Raw genomic sequence first — 16,544 nt, 5'->3', positions numbered from 1 at the left:
GGTCCTGGAAATATCTCTGTAAAGAAGAATTTATCAGCCTCCTGCTTTAGGACAATAAGGGAATAAATTAATTAAAACAGATCAACAAAGAAAGCTAAAGACCCCCCCCCCCCCCACAATGCTGTAAAGTAGGGGGGGGGGGATAAAATGTGATGGGGGGAAACTCAGGAATTGGATTTCCATCAAAATTCAAGGTATAACAGGAAAAAATGCAGTACCACTAATGACCACCGGAGTCATTAGTGCAGAGGCATCTCACTTTAATTTATAGACTACTATGGGGCAGAATTCTATACACCTGGGGTGTGCAATGTGTGTAACCCTAAGGGTCAGACATAACGTGTACAACCTAGGCCCTGTAATAACAAAATTACTATCAAAGAAACATAGGGGGCGCTATTTGCAGAGTTCTTAAAGAGCAGGGAGCTCATATGTTACTTTAGTAGAGTCCATTCAGACAGTGTTTCCCAACCAGTGTGCCTTCAGCGTTTTCAAAACTACAACTCCCAGCATGCCTGGACAGCCAAAGGCTGGAGGCACACTGGTTGGGAAACGATGTTTTTCGGGCAATCTGGTAGTTGTAGTTTTGCAACAGCTGGAGGCTTTAAAGGGGTATTCCAGGAAAAGCTTTTTTTTTTTTTTTTTATATCAACTGGCTCCAGAAAGTTAAACAGATTTGTAAATTACTTCAATTAAAAAAATCTTAATCCTCCCAATAATTACCAGATGCTGAAGTTGAGTTGTTGTTTTCTGTCTGACAACAGTGCTCTCTGCTGACACCTCTGCTTGTCTCGGGAACTGCACACAGTAGAAGAGATTTTGCTATGGGGATTTCCTTGTACTCTGGACAGTTCCCGAGACAGGTGTCATCAGAGAGCACTTAGACAGAAAAGAACAACTCAACTTCAGCAGCTGATAAGTACTGAAAGGATTAAGATTTTTTAATAGAAGTAATTTACAAATATGTTTAACTTTCTGGAGCCAGTTGAGATACACACACACACACACACACACACACACACACACACACACATATATATATATATATATATATATATATATATATATACTGTATATATTAAAAAAGTTTTTTCCTGGATAACCCCTTTAAGGTGTTAAAAACAGTGGTTTAAGGGATTAAAATTTGATAAGAGCTGCTAATGTTACAACACAATGGCTCCCCCTATAGGCAGAGTAGTAAAGTGCTGCCCAAAATGCTCATCAGTACTGGGGTTATGCTACTTCTTTATAAGATACTGATACCTTACTCACCTGATAATAGATGGTAAAGAACAGTACGCGGCACCTGTGAATTACGCGGCATCGGTGAAGTACGCGGCACCTGTGAAGTACGCGGCACCTGTGAATTACGCAGCATCGGTGAAGTACGCGGCACCGTGTGAATTACGCGGCATCGGTGAATTACGCAGCATCGGTGAAGTACACGGCACCTGTGAATTACGCAGCATCGGTGAAGTACACGGCACCTGTGAATTACGCAGCATCGGTTAAGTACGCGGCACCTGTGGTGCGTAACTGTCAGTAATAGAAGTTAGTGTCATTTTAAATTCTGCTTAAAAAATAAAGTGAACACTTAAACAACACAATGTAACTCCAAGTCAATGACACTTGTGTGAAATCCCACTGTCCACTCAGGAAGAACACTGATTGACAATCAATTTCACATGGAACAGACAACAGGTGGAAATTATAGGCAATTAGCAAGACAAGACACCCCCAATAAAGGAGTCCAGATCATGGAGGAGCTACCAGGAGACAGGTCAGTACATCAGGAGATGTGGAGGAGGCCGTAGGAGGGCAACAACCCCGCAGCAGGACCGCTACCTCCGCCTTTGTGCAAGGAGGAGCAGGAGGAGCACTGCCAGAGCCCTGCAAAATGACCTCCAGCATGTGACCACTCAAACGGTCAGAAACAGACTCCATGAGGGTGGTATGAGGGCCCGACGTCCACAGGTGGGGGTTGTGCTTACAGCCCAACACCGTGCAGGGCGTTTGGCATTTGCCAGAGAACACCAAGATTGGCAAATTCACCACTGGCACCCTGTGCTCTTCACAGATGGGTTCACACTGAGCACATGTGACAGACGTGACAGAGTCTGGAGACGCAGTGGAGAACGTTCTGCTGCCTGCAACATCCTCCAGCATGACCGGTTTGGTGATGGGTCAGTAATGGTGTGGGGGGGGGCATTTCTTTGGGGGGCCGCACAGCCCTCCATGTACTTGCTAGAGGTAGCCTGACTGCCATTAGGTACCGAGATCCTCAGATCCCTTGTGAGACCATATGCTGGTGCGGTTGGTCCTGGGTTCCTCCTAATACAAGACAATGCTAGACCTCATGTGGCTGGAGTGTGTCAGCAGTTCCTACAAGTGGAAGGCATTGATGCTATGGACTGGCCGCCCGTTCCCCAGACCTGAATCCGATTGAGCACTTCTGGGACATCATGTCTCGCTCCATCCATCAACGCCGTTGGCTATCCGGGCATGCTGGGAGTTGAATTTTTGAATCATCTTGAGGACTACAGTTTGAGACCATTAACCTAGGGGGATATGTATCAAATAGTTGACCAGTTGCCCATAGCAGCCAATCAGATTGCTGCTTTCATTTTTTTAAATAGAAATGAAAGCAGCAATATGATTGGTTGCTATGAGCAACTGGTATATATATATATATATATATATATATATATATATATATATATATACATATAAAGAATGGCGACATATGTTGTTCACTCCAGAAGGTTTAACCCATTGGTGGCGTTATGGCGGCCATCAGTGCTTGTCAGATCTCGGACAGACTTGTGTTATTTTAGGTTGAATGCACCGGTGAGGGGTAATTGGGGGGGGGCGTATCGATGTCGCCCCCGCAGTCTTTCCGTTCGCTGCATTTATTTCTTTTCTTTCTGGTACTTCGGAGAGCACTTGAGATGCAGGTGCAGCCATTACCGTGCTCGGGAATCGCTCGCTATTATCTCCGCACGCAGGCTGTAAATCTCAGCGACCATGGCGAGTGGAAACATCAGGGGCTCATAACTGCCCAGATGTCGTACTCCACGTGGAAGAGCTGCTGGCGACTTGGAAAAATATTCGTTTATTGCCTGAGAGTTTGTAGTTTTGCAACAGCTGGAGGCACCTTGGCTGGGAAACACTGATTTATACCTATTCCCTTTTGGGACAGACAACAAACAAATATTCAGAGAACTAGATGCTTGTTGAAGGAGCTAAGGTTTTTCCAGCAGCACAGAGTATTTCAGGAGCGGAGGGTGTCTATGTTGAGTAGTCCTGAGAGTTTTGGTCGTCCTGACTCTTTCTCCACCTGTGCTCACCCCTGTCCTGTGTTTTCTCCTGCAGGTCGACAAGGATAAGAAGCAGGTGACGGTGGAGGCCGGGATCCACCTGACTCAGGTGAACGAGGTGCTCGCCAGGAACGGGATGGCTTTGTCTAAGTAAGTGCCCGAAAATCCATCCAGCAGGGGGCGCTGTGGGAATCATTGGCTGTACTGTGTATTGTGTATGTTGGATTAATGGATCTCCTCATGGTCCTAGTGCTTATGGTTGGTGGTGACATACGGTAGCTTAAATGGGCACTGTCAGATACAAAAACTTTTCATATGATGTAAATCATGTATAACCAACAGGTTTTGCAATTGCTTTCATTAGAAAATGTATACTGAATTCATATTTCATACTGAAAAATCCAGTCAAACAACTGCCCCCCCTGCCTGCTTGGACACATACTAGTCCTGCTGTGTCCATGAGTCATCACCTATGTCATGGACACACCTCCTTGATTGACAGCTGTGAGCGCAAGGCTCAGAGCTGGAGGAAAAATCCTCCCACTACTGTCGGTGAGGACATGCTTGTAGTTTTGCTAATGCTAGGGGATATGTGAGCAGACGGCATACTGAGGGAGGGGGCGGAGACCTGCACAGTGAGGCCACGCCCCCTCCATTTGAGAGGAATTCAGACTAGTGAGCTAAATTAAAAGTGTAATAAAAAAATAAATAAAGGTGCTAGACACATAAAAATTAGATGTACAGTGATCCCTTGACCTACGATGGCCCCGACATACGATCATTTCAACATGCGATCACTCTCAGAGGCAGCATCAACATACGATGCTTTTGTATGTCGGGGCCATCGCATAAACGGCTATCCGGCAGCGCAGACCGCTTCAGCTGCCGCCGGATAGCCGTTTACGGTGATCACTTACCTGTCCTCGGGGCTCCGGCGCGTCCTCTTCGGGATCCCCTGCATCGTCGGCGCTCTCCATTGTCATCATCACGTCGCTGCGCACGCCGTCCCGTCATCCAATAGGAGCGGCTTGTGTAGCGACGTGATGGCGGCGACGGAGAGCGAGGAAGCCGGGGAAGCAGAGGCCTTGCTGGAGCGTCAGGGACACCTCGGGGACACGGCGACAGTGATGGACGGCAACATCCCGGGAAGCGGTGACAAGCGGTGTTGGTCCGGAGCGGTGGGGACAGGTGAGTACAACTTCTTATACCAGTGGTCTTCAACCTGCGGACCTCCAGATGTTGCAAAATTACAACACCCAGCATGCCCGGACAGCCAACGGCTGTCCGGGCATGCTGGGTGTTGTAGTTTTGCAACATCTGGAGGTCCGCAGGTTGTAGACCACTGTCCTATACTTTACATCGCACGGATCCCTCAACATACGATGGTTTCAACAAACGATGGTCCGTTTGGAATGGATTACCATCGTATGTTGAGGGACCGCTGTACATGGTCAGGATTAGGGACTGAGCGATATATTAAAACAAAAGTTTTTTTGTTGGATCTGACGGGTACACTTTAAGGCTCAGGGGCCCCTAGATCAGACCCCTAAATTATTCTAAACCCCAGATAAGATCCATAAATTATTGTCACCCAAATAATAAAAAAAAAATTATGATGATGCTTCAAATGCACCAAAGTACACAACCTCCAAAAAAACTGCACAACAGCAGAAAAACACTATAAATCTTTATTGAAAAGTACATCTTAAAAACATGACGTAAAAAGTAGAGGCACAGGGTATATAGCTGGGAAATGTGCAGGTGGTAAAGACAATGGGGGGAGATTTATCAAAATCTGTCCAGAGGAAAAGTTGCTGAGTTGCCCATAGCAACCAATCAGATCGCTACTTTCACTTTTAACAAGGCCTCTGCAAAATGAAAGCAGTGATCTGATTGGTTGCTATGGGCAACTGGGGAACTTTTCCTCTGCACAGGTTTTGATAAATCTCCTCCAATAACATTGGTATCACAGGCTAAACAGACAAATATAGCAAAATAAAATACAGTGGTCCCTCAACATACGATGGTAATCCGTCCCAATCGGACCATCGTTTGTTGAAACCATCATATGTTGAGGGATTAGTGCAATGTAAAGTATAGGACAGTGGTCTACAACCTGCGGACCTCCAGATGTTGCAAAACTACAACACCCAGCATGCCCGGACAGCCAACGGCTGTCCGGGCATGCTGGGAGTTGTAGTTTTGCAACATCTGGAGGTCCGCAGGTTGAAGACCACTGGTATCGGAGGTTATACTCACGTGTCTCCGCCGCTCCGGACCGTCACCGCTCGTCACCGCTGCCCTGGATGTCGCCCTCCATCGCTGTCGCCGCGTCCGCGTGGTGACCCCGATGCTCCGGCAGGCAAGGCCTCTGCTTCCCCGGCATCCTCGCTCTCCGTCGCCGCCATCACGTCGCTACGCACGTGGCATCTATTGGATGACGGGACGGCGTGCGCAGCGACATGATGACGATGATGGAGAGCGCCGACGATGCAGGGGATCCCGAAGAGGACGCCCCGGAGCCCCGAGGACAGGTAAGTGATCGTCAGCGGACCACACGGGGCACCGTAAACGGCTATCCGGTGGCGGCTGAAGCAGTCTGCGCTGCCGGATAGCCGTTTATGCGATGGCCCCGACATACAAAAGCATCGAATGTTGATGCTGCGTCTGAGAGGCCATCGTATGTTGAAATGATCGTATGTCGGGGCCATCGTAGGTCGGGGGGTCACTGTACATCAATGAGAAAGGATACAGAGGCAATAATAATATGGATCCAAGGTGTAAAGAAATATAGAATGAAGGACCAGTGCGGAGTCAATACCAACAAGCACTTTCCCCAACATACACTTCGCTATGGCGCTTCCTCAGGGGGCGTGGCTAACTGATTCCAGAACCAGAATAAAAGGAGAAGACAGCCATTTATTATGTAGTATTACAAGATTGACAACCGAATGGTCCAATAAGGATCCACACCCATAATGCATGAAATAAAAATCGCACCTGATGAGAATAACGTCCATATGGTAGTGACGTATCATATGGACGTTATTCTCATCAGGGGCAATGCCACGCCCCCTGACGAAGCACCAAAGTGAAACGCACGTTGGGGTAAGTGCTGGTTGGTATTGACTCGGCATTGGTCCTTCATTCTGTTCTTTTTTGGGTGGTATTTCTTTACACCTTGGGTCCATAATATTATTGCCTTTGTATCCTTTCCCATTGATGTATTTTATTCGCTATTATACCAATGTTATTGTCTTTACCACCTGCACATTTTCCAGCTATGTGTCCTGTGCCTCTACCTTTTAAGTCATGTTTTTAAGATATACTTTTCGATAAAGATTCCTAGTGTTTTACATCTCTGAATTATTCCAAATTATCAGATCCCTAAATTATTCCAAACCCCAGATCAGATCCCTAAATTATTCTAAACCCCAGATCAGATTCCTGAATTATTCCAAACCCCAGATCAGACTCCTAAATTATTCCAAACCCCAGATCAGATTCCTGAATTATTCCAAACCCCAGATCAGACCCTTAAATTATTCCAAACCCCAGATCAGACTCCTAAATTATTCCAAACCCCAGATCAGATTCCTGAATTATTCCAAACCCCAGATCAGATTCCTGAATTATTCCAAACCCCAGATCAGATTCCTGAATTATTCCAAACCCCAGATCAGATTCCTGAATTATTCCAAACCCCAGATCAGATTCCTGAATTATTCCAAACCCCAGATCAGATTCCTGAATTATTCCAAACCCTAGATCAGACTCCTTAATTATTCTAATCCCCAGAACAGATTCCTGAATTATTCCAAACCCCAGATCAGACTCCTAAATTATTCCAAACCCCAGATCAGATTCCTGAATTATTCTAATCCCCAGAACAGATTCCTGAATTATTCCAAACCCCAGATCAGACTCCTAAATTATTCCAAACCCCAGATCAGATTCCTGAATTATTCCAAACCCCAGATCAGACCCTTAAATTATTCCAAACCCCAGATCAGACTCCTAAATTATTCCAAACCCCAGATCAGATTCCTGAATTATTCCAAACCCCAGATCAGATTCCTGAATTATTCCAAACCCCAGATCAGATTCCTGAATTATTCCAAACCCTAGATCAGACTCGCAAATTATTCCAAATCCCAGATCAGATTCCTGAATTATTCTAAACCCCAGATCAGATTCCTGAATTATTCCAAACCCCAGATCAGATTCCTGAATTATTCCAAACCCCAGATCAGACCCTTAAATTATTCCAAACCCCAGATCAGACCCTTAAATTATTCCAAACCCCAGATCAGACTCCTAAATTATTCCAAACCCCAGATCAGATTCCTGAATTATTCCAAACCCCAGATCAGATTCCTGAATTATTCCAAACCCCAGATCAGATTCCTGAATTATTCCAAACCCCAGATCAGATTCCTGAATTATTCCAAACCCCAGATCAGATTCCTGAATTATTCCAAACCCCAGATCAGACCCTTAAATTATTCCAAACCCCAGATCAGATTCCTGAATTATTCTAATCCCCAGAACAGATTCCTGAATTATTCCAAACCCCAGATCAGACTCCTAAATTATTCCAAACCCCAGATCAGATTCCTGAATTATTCCAAACCCCAGATCAGACACTTAAATTATTCCAAACCCCAGATCAGATTCCTGAATTATTCCAAACCCCAGATCAGATTCCTGAATTATTCCAAACCCTAGATCAGACTCCTTAATTATTCTAATCCCCAGAACAGATTCCTGAATTATTCCAAACCCCAGATCAGACTCCTAAATTATTCCAAACCCCAGATCAGATTCCTGAATTATTCTAATCCCCAGAACAGATTCCTGAATTATTCCAAACCCCAGATCAGATTCCTGAATTATTCCAAACCCCAGATCAGATTCCTGAATTATTCCAAACCCTAGATCAGACTCCTTAATTATTCTAATCCCCAGAACAGATTCCTGAATTATTCCAAACCCCAGATCAGACTCCTAAATTATTCCAAACCCCAGATCAGATTCCTGAATTATTCTAATCCCCAGAACAGATTCCTGAATTATTCCAAACCCCAGATCAGACTCCTAAATTATTCCAAACCCCAGATCAGATTCCTGAATTATTCCAAACCCCAGATCAGACCCTTAAATTATTCCAAACCCCAGATCAGACTCCTAAATTATTCCAAACCCCAGATCAGATTCCTGAATTATTCCAAACCCCAGATCAGATTCCTGAATTATTCCAAACCCCAGATCAGATTCCTGAATTATTCCAAACCCCAGATCAGATTCCTGAATTATTCCAAACCCCAGATCAGATTCCTGAATTATTCCAAACCCCAGATCAGATTCCTGAATTATTCCAAACCCTAGATCAGACTCCTTAATTATTCTAATCCCCAGAACAGATTCCTGAATTATTCCAAACCCCAGATCAGACTCCTAAATTATTCCAAACCCCAGATCAGATTCCTGAATTATTCCAAACCCCAGATCAGATTCCTGAATTATTCCAAACCCCAGATCAGATTCCTGAATTATTCCAAACCCCAGATCAGATTCCTGAATTATTCCAAACCCCAGATCAGATTCCTGAATTATTCCAAACCCCAGATCAGACCCTTAAATTATTCCAAACCCCAGATCAGACTCCTAAATTATTCCAAACCCCAGATCAGATTCCTGAATTATTCCAAACCCCAGATCAGATTCCTGAATTATTCCAAACCCCAGATCAGATTCCTGAATTATTCCAAACCCTAGATCAGACTCGCAAATTATTCCAAATCCCAGATCTGCCCCTTAATTATTTCAAACCCAAGATCAGATCCTAAAATAATTTTGAGCCCAATGTAGACCCCTATACAAAGTGAACCCAGACAGAACCCAAAATAAAGGAAGACAACAAATGCCAATATTAATTAAATATATATATTTTTTTTTTAATTATTTCAGATCCCAATATAGATGTAGTCCCTGGATCAGACCTCTAAGTAATTTAAGACCACAGACAAGCCCCCCAATTCATTTACCCTGTATAAGAGCACTAAAGAAATTGATACCTCAGAACTGATTCCTAACTAGATTGGGACCAGGCGGCTGTTCCTCCTCCCCCTGCTTTATACAGCAGCACTGCTTGTTTAGATTGGCTGCTGTATCGGTAAATCGAGAGTTTATTACAGCTCCTCATTTTACTGCATGTGACCCCCCCCCCCCCCCTCCACATCTGTCAGGGGCCACAAGATGCGCTGAAAAATGTCTCCACCAGCAATTGATTGTGTATTGATCGTGTGAAGTGTTTAACCCCCCCCCCCCCCCCCCCCCATGTGAGACCAATGTCAGGGGGTGCAGGATGAGCGTACGGGAATGAATAGGAGAACATACATAATGCAGCAGATATAGGAACATCTGGGGGGTAGAAGGGCTTCAGTCATGTGATATAACAATGTGTTATCTGTGGTGTTACATAGGACTGCAGGTCACATCTATACACTATCTGTACTCAGAGAGTTATCACTGTGTTATCTGTGGTGTTACATAGGACTGCAGGTCACATCTACTACATTATCTGTACTCAGAGAGTTATCACTGTGTTATCTGTGGTGTTACATAGGACTGCAGGTCACATCTACTACATTATCTGTACTCAGAGAGTTATCACTGTTATCTGTGGTGTTACATAGGACTGCAGGTCACATTTATACATTATCTGTACTCAGAGAGTTATCACTGTTATCTGTGGTGTTACATAGGACTGCAGGTGACATCTATACATTATCTGTACTCAGAGAGTTATCACTGTGTTATCTGTGGTGTTACATAGGACTGCAGGTCACATCTATACATTATCTGTACTCAGAGAGTTATCACTGTGTTATCTGTGGTGTTACATAGGACTGCAGGTCACATCTACTACATTATCTGTACTCAGAGAGTTATCACTGTGTTATCTGTGGTGTTACATAGGACTGCAGGTCACATCTATACATTATCTGTACTCAGAGAGTTATCACTGTTATCTGTGGTGTTACATAGGACTGCAGGTCACATCTATACATTATCTGTACTCAGAGAGTTATCACTGTTATCTGTAGTGTTACATAGGACTGCAGGTCACATCTATACATTATCTGTACTCAGAGAGTTATCACTGTTATCTGTGGTGTTACATAGGACTGCAGGTCACATCTATACATTATCTGTACTCAGAGAGTTATCACTGTTATCTGTGGTGTTACATAGGACTGCAGGTCACATCTATACATTATCTGTACTCAGAGAGTTATCACTGTGTTATCTGTGGTGTTACATAGGACTGCAGGTCACATCTACTACATTATCTGTACTCAGAGAGTTATCACTGTTATCTGTGGTGTTACATAGGACTGCAGGTCATATCTATACATTATCTGTACTCAGAGAGTTATCACTGTGTTATCTGTGGCGTTACATAGGACTGCAGGTCACATCTATACATTATCTGTACTCAGAGAGTTATCACTGTTATCTGTGGGGTGTTACATGGGACTGCAGGTCACATCTATACATTATCTGTACTCAGAGAGTTATCACTGTTATCTGTGGTGTTACATAGGACTGCAGGTCACATCTATACATTATCTGTACTCAGAGAGTTATCACTGTTATCTGTGGTGTTACATAGGACTGCAGGTCACATCTATACATTATCTGTACTCAGAGAGTTATCACTGTTATCTGTGGTGTTACATAGGACTGCAGGTCACATCTATACATTATCTGTACTCAGAGAGTTATCACTGTTATCTGTGGTGTTACATAGGACTGCAGGTCACATCTACTACATTATCTGTACTCAGAGAGTTATCACTGTGTTATCTGTGGTGTTACATAGGACTGCAGGTCACATCTATACATTATCTGTACTCAGAGAGTTATCACTGTGTTATCTGTGGTGTTACATAGGACTGCAGGTCACATCTATACATTATCTATACTCAGAGAGTTATCACAGTTATCTGTGGTGTTACATAGGACTGCAGGTCACATCTATACATTATCTGTACTCAGAGTTATCACTGTGTTATCTGTGGTGTTACATAGGACTGCAGGTCACATCTATACATTATCTGTACTCAGAGAGTTATCACTGTGTTATCTGTGGTGTTACATAGGACTGCAGGTCACATCTATACATTATCTGTACTCAGAGAGTTATCACTGTGTTATCAGTGGTGTTACATAGGACTGCAGGTCACATCTATACATTATCTGTACTCAGAGAGTTATCACTGTGTTATCTGTGGTGTTACATAGGACTGCAGGTCATATCTATACATTATCTGTACTCAGAGAGTTATCACTGTGTTATCTGTGGTGTTACATAGGACTGCAGGTCACATTTATACATTATCTGTACTCAGAGAGTTATCACTGTTATCTGTGGTGTTACATAGGACTGCAGGTCACATCTATACATTATCTGTACTCAGACAGTTATCACTGTGTTATCTGTGGTGTTACATAGGACTGCAGGTCACATCTATACATTATCTGTACTCAGAGAGTTATCACTGTGTTATCTGTGGTGTTACATAGGACTGCAGGTCACATCTATACATTATATGTACTCAGAGAGTTATCACTGTGTTATCTGTGGTGTTACATAGGACTGCAGGTCACATCTATACATTATCTGTACTCAGAGAGTTATCACTGTGTTATCTGTGGTGTTACATAGGACTGCAGGTCACATCTATGCATTATATGTACTCAGAGAGTTATCACTGTGTTATCTGTGGTGTTACATAGGACTGCAGGGAACATCTATACATTATCTGTACTCAGAGAGTTATCACTGTTATCTGTGGTGTTACATAGGACTGCAGGTCACATCTATACATTATCTGTACTCAGAGAGTTATCACTGTTATCTGTGGTGTTACATAGGACTGCAGGTCACATCTATACATTATCTGTACTCAGAGAGTTATCACTGTGTTATCTGTGGTGTTACATAGGACTGCAGGTCACATCTATACATTATCTGTACTCAGAGAGTTATCACTGTTATCTGTGGTGTTACATAGGACTGCAGGTCACATCTATACATTATCTGTACTCAGAGAGTTATCACTGTGTTATCTGTGGTGTTACATAGGACTGCAGGTCACATCTATACATTATCTGTACTCAGAGAGTTATCACTGTGTTATCTGTGGTGTTACATAGGACTGCAGGTCACATCTACTACATTATCTGTACTCAGAGAGTTATCACTGTGTTATCTGTGGTGTTACATAGGACTGCAGGTCACATCTATACATTATCTGTACTCAGAGAGTTATCACTGTTATCTGTTGTGTTACATAGGACTGCAGGTTACATCTATACATTATCTGTACTCAGAGAGTTATCACTGTGTTATCTGTGGTGTTACATAGGACTGCAGGTCACATCTATACATTATCTGTACTCAGAGAGTTATCACTGTTATCTGTGGTGTTACATAGGACTGCAGGTCACATCTATACATTATCTGTACTCAAAGAGTTATCACTGTTATCTGTGGTGTTACATAGGACTGCAGGTCACATCTATACATTATCTGTACTCAGAGATATCACTGTGTTATCTGTGGTGTTACATAGGACTGCAGGTCACATCTATACATTATCTGTACTCAGAGAGTTATCACTGTTATCTGTGGTGTTACATAGGACTGCAGGTCACATCTATACATTATCTGTACTCAGAGAGTTATCACTGTGTTATCTGTGGTGTTACATAGGACTGCAGGTCACATCTATACATTATCTGTACTCAGAGAGTTATCACTGTTATCTGTAGTGTTACATAGGACTGCAGGTCACATCTATACATTATCTGTACTCAGAGAGTTATCACTGTTATCTGTAGTGTTACATAGGACTGCAGGTCACATCTACTACATTATCTGTACTCAGAGAGTTATCACTGTTATCTGTGGTGTTACATAGGACTGCAGGTCACATCTATACATTATCTGTACTCAGAGAGTTATCACTGTTATCTGTGGTGTTACATAGGACTGCAGGTCACATCTATACATCATCTGTACTCGGAGAGTTATCACTGTGTTATCTGTGGTGTTACATAGGACTGCAGGTCACATCTATACATTATCTGTACTCAGAGAGTTATCACTGTGTTATCTGTGGTGTTACATAGGACTGCAGGTCACATCTATACATTATCGGTACTCAGAGAGTTATCACTGTGTTATCTGTGGTGTTACATAGGACTGCAGGTCACATCTATACATTATCTGTACTCAGAGAGTTATCACTGTGTTATCTGTGGTGTTACATAGGACTGCAGGTCACATCTATACATTATCTGTACTCAGAGAGTTATCACTGTGTTATCTGTGGTGTTACATAGGACTGCAGGTCACATCTACTACATTATCTGTACTCAGAGAGTTATCACTGTGTTATCGGTGGTGTTACATAGGACTGCAGGTCACATCTACACATTATCTGTACTCAGAGAGTTATCACTGTTATCTGTGGTGTTACATAGGACTGCAGGTCACATCTACTACATTATCTGTACTCAGAGTTATCACTGTGTTATCTGTGGTGTTACATAGGACTGCAGGTCACATCTATACATTATCTGTACTCAGAGAGTTATCACTGTTATCTGTGATGTTACATAGGACTGCAGGTCACATCTATACATTATCTGTACTCAGAGAGTTATCACTGTGTTATCTGTGGTGTTACATAGGACTGCAGGTCACATCTACTACATTATCTGTACTCAGAGAGTTATCACTGTTATCTGTGGTGTTACATAGGACTGCAGGTCACATCTACTACATTATCTGTACTCAGAGAGTTATCACTGTTATCTGTGGTGTTACATAGGACTGCAGGTCACATCTATACATTATCTGTACTCAGAGAGTTATCACTGTTATCTGTGGTGTTACATAGGACTGCAGGTCACATCTATACATTATCTGTACTCAGAGAGTTATCACTGTGTTATCTGTGGTGTTACATAGGACTGCAGGTCACATCTATACATTATCTGTACTCAGAGAGTTATCTCTGTTATCTGTGGTGTTACATAGGACTGCAGGTCACATCTATACATTATCTGTACTCAGAGAGTTATCACTGTTATCTGTGGTGTTACATAGGACTGCATGTCACATCACTACATTATCTGTACTCAGAGAGTTATCATTGTGTTATCTGTGGTGTTACATAGGACTGCAGGTCACATCTATACATTATCTGTACTCAGAGAGTTATCACTGTGTTATCTGTGGTGTTACATAGGACTGCAGGTCACATCTATACATTATCTGTACTCAGAAAGTTATCACTGTTATCTGTGGTGTTACATAGGACTGCAGGTCACATCTATACATTATCTGTACTCAGAGAGTTATCACTGTGTTATCTGTGGTGTTACATAGGACTGCAGGTCACATCTATACATTATCTGTACTCAGAGAGTTATCACTGTGTTATCTGTGGTGTTACATAGGACTGCAGGTCACATCTATACATTATCTGTACTCAGAGAGTTATCACTGTGTTATCTGTGGTGTTACATAGGACTGCAGGTCACATCTATACATTATCTGTACTCAGAGAGTTATCACTGTTATCTGTGGTGTTACATAGGACTGCATGTCACATCACTACATTATCTGTACTCAGAGAGTTATCACTGTTATATGTGGTGTTACATAGGACTGCAGGTCACATCTACTACATTATCTGTACTCAGAGAGTTATCACTGTTATCTGTGGTGTTACATAGGACTGCAGGTCACATCTATACATTATCTGTACTCAGAGAGTTATCACTGTGTTATCTGTGGTGTTACATAGGACTGCAGGTCACATCTATACATTATCTGTATTCAGAGAGTTATCACTGTGTTATCTGTGGTGTTACATAGGACTGCAGGTCACATCTATACATTATCTGTACTCAGAGAGTTATCACTGTTATCTGTGGTGTTACATAGGACTGCAGGTTACATCTATACATTATCTGTACTCAGAGTGATCACTGTGTTATCTGTGGTGTTACATAGGACTGCAGGTCACATCTATACATTATCTGTACTCAGAGAGTTATCACTGTGTTATCTGTGGTGTTACATAGGACTGCAGGTCACATCTATACATTATCTGTACTCAGAGAGTTATCACTGTTATCTGTGGTGTTACATAGGACTGCAGGTCACATCTATACATTATCTGTACTCAGAGAGTTATCACTGTTATCTGTGGTGTTACATAGGACTGCAGGTCACATCTATACATTATCTGTACTCAGAGAGTTATCACTGTTATCTGTGGTGTTACATAGGACTGCAGGTCACATCTATACATTATCTGTACTCAGAGAGTTATCACTGTTATCTGAGGTGTTACATAGGACTGCAGGTCACATCTATACATTATCTGTACTCAGAGAGTTATCACTGTGTTATCTGTGGTGTTACATAGGACTGCAGGTCACATCTACTACATTATCTGTACTCAGAGAGTTATCACTGTTATCTGTGGTGTTACATAGGACTGCAGGTCACATCTATACATTATCTGTACTCAGAGAGTTATCACTGTTATCTGTAGTGTTACATAGGACTGCAGGTCACATCTATACATTATCTGTACTCAGAGAGTTATCACTGTTATCTGTGGTGTTACATAGGACTGCAGGTCACATCTATACATTATCTGTACTCAGAGAGTTATCGCTGTGTTATCTGTGGTGTTACATAGGACTGCAGGTCACATCTATACATTATCTGTACTCAGAGAGTTATCACTGTGTTATCTGTGGTGTTACATAGGACTGCAGGTCACATCTATACATTATCTGTACTCAGAGAGTTATCGCTGTGTTATCTGTGGTGTTACATAGGACTGCAGGTCACATCTATACATTATCTGTACTCAGAGAGTTATCACTGTTTTCTGTGGTGTTACATAGGACTGCAGGTCACATCTATACATTATCTGTACTCAGAGAGTTATCACTGTTATCTGTGGTGTTACATAGGACTGCAGGTCACATCTAAACATTGTCTGTACTCAGAGAGTTATCACTGTGTTATCTGTGGTGTTACGTAGGACTGCAGGTCACATCTATACATTATCTGTACTCAGAGAGTTATCACTGTGTTATCTGTGGTGTTACATAGGACTGCAGGTC

At 42.6% G+C, this 16,544-nt stretch overlaps 1 protein-coding gene across 1 annotated transcript in view; it reads left to right on the top strand.

Annotated features, from left to right (window-relative positions):
* Positions 1-16,544, top strand: part of LOC130361141 (L-gulonolactone oxidase-like) — a 125,233-nt gene that overhangs the window by 15,924 nt on the left and 92,765 nt on the right. The window contains exon 4 of the mRNA XM_056563757.1: positions 3,373-3,467. Coding sequence (XP_056419732.1) covers positions 3,373-3,467 — 95 coding nt within the window. The remainder of the gene's footprint in view (positions 1-3,372; positions 3,468-16,544) is intronic.

Source organism: Hyla sarda, chromosome 3 (assembly GCF_029499605.1).
Source record: "Hyla sarda isolate aHylSar1 chromosome 3, aHylSar1.hap1, whole genome shotgun sequence".
Lineage (NCBI taxonomy): Eukaryota > Metazoa > Chordata > Amphibia > Anura > Hylidae > Hyla > Hyla sarda.
The sequence above is the reverse complement of the archived record's forward strand: the minus strand, read 5'-3'. Positions and strand labels throughout refer to the sequence as shown.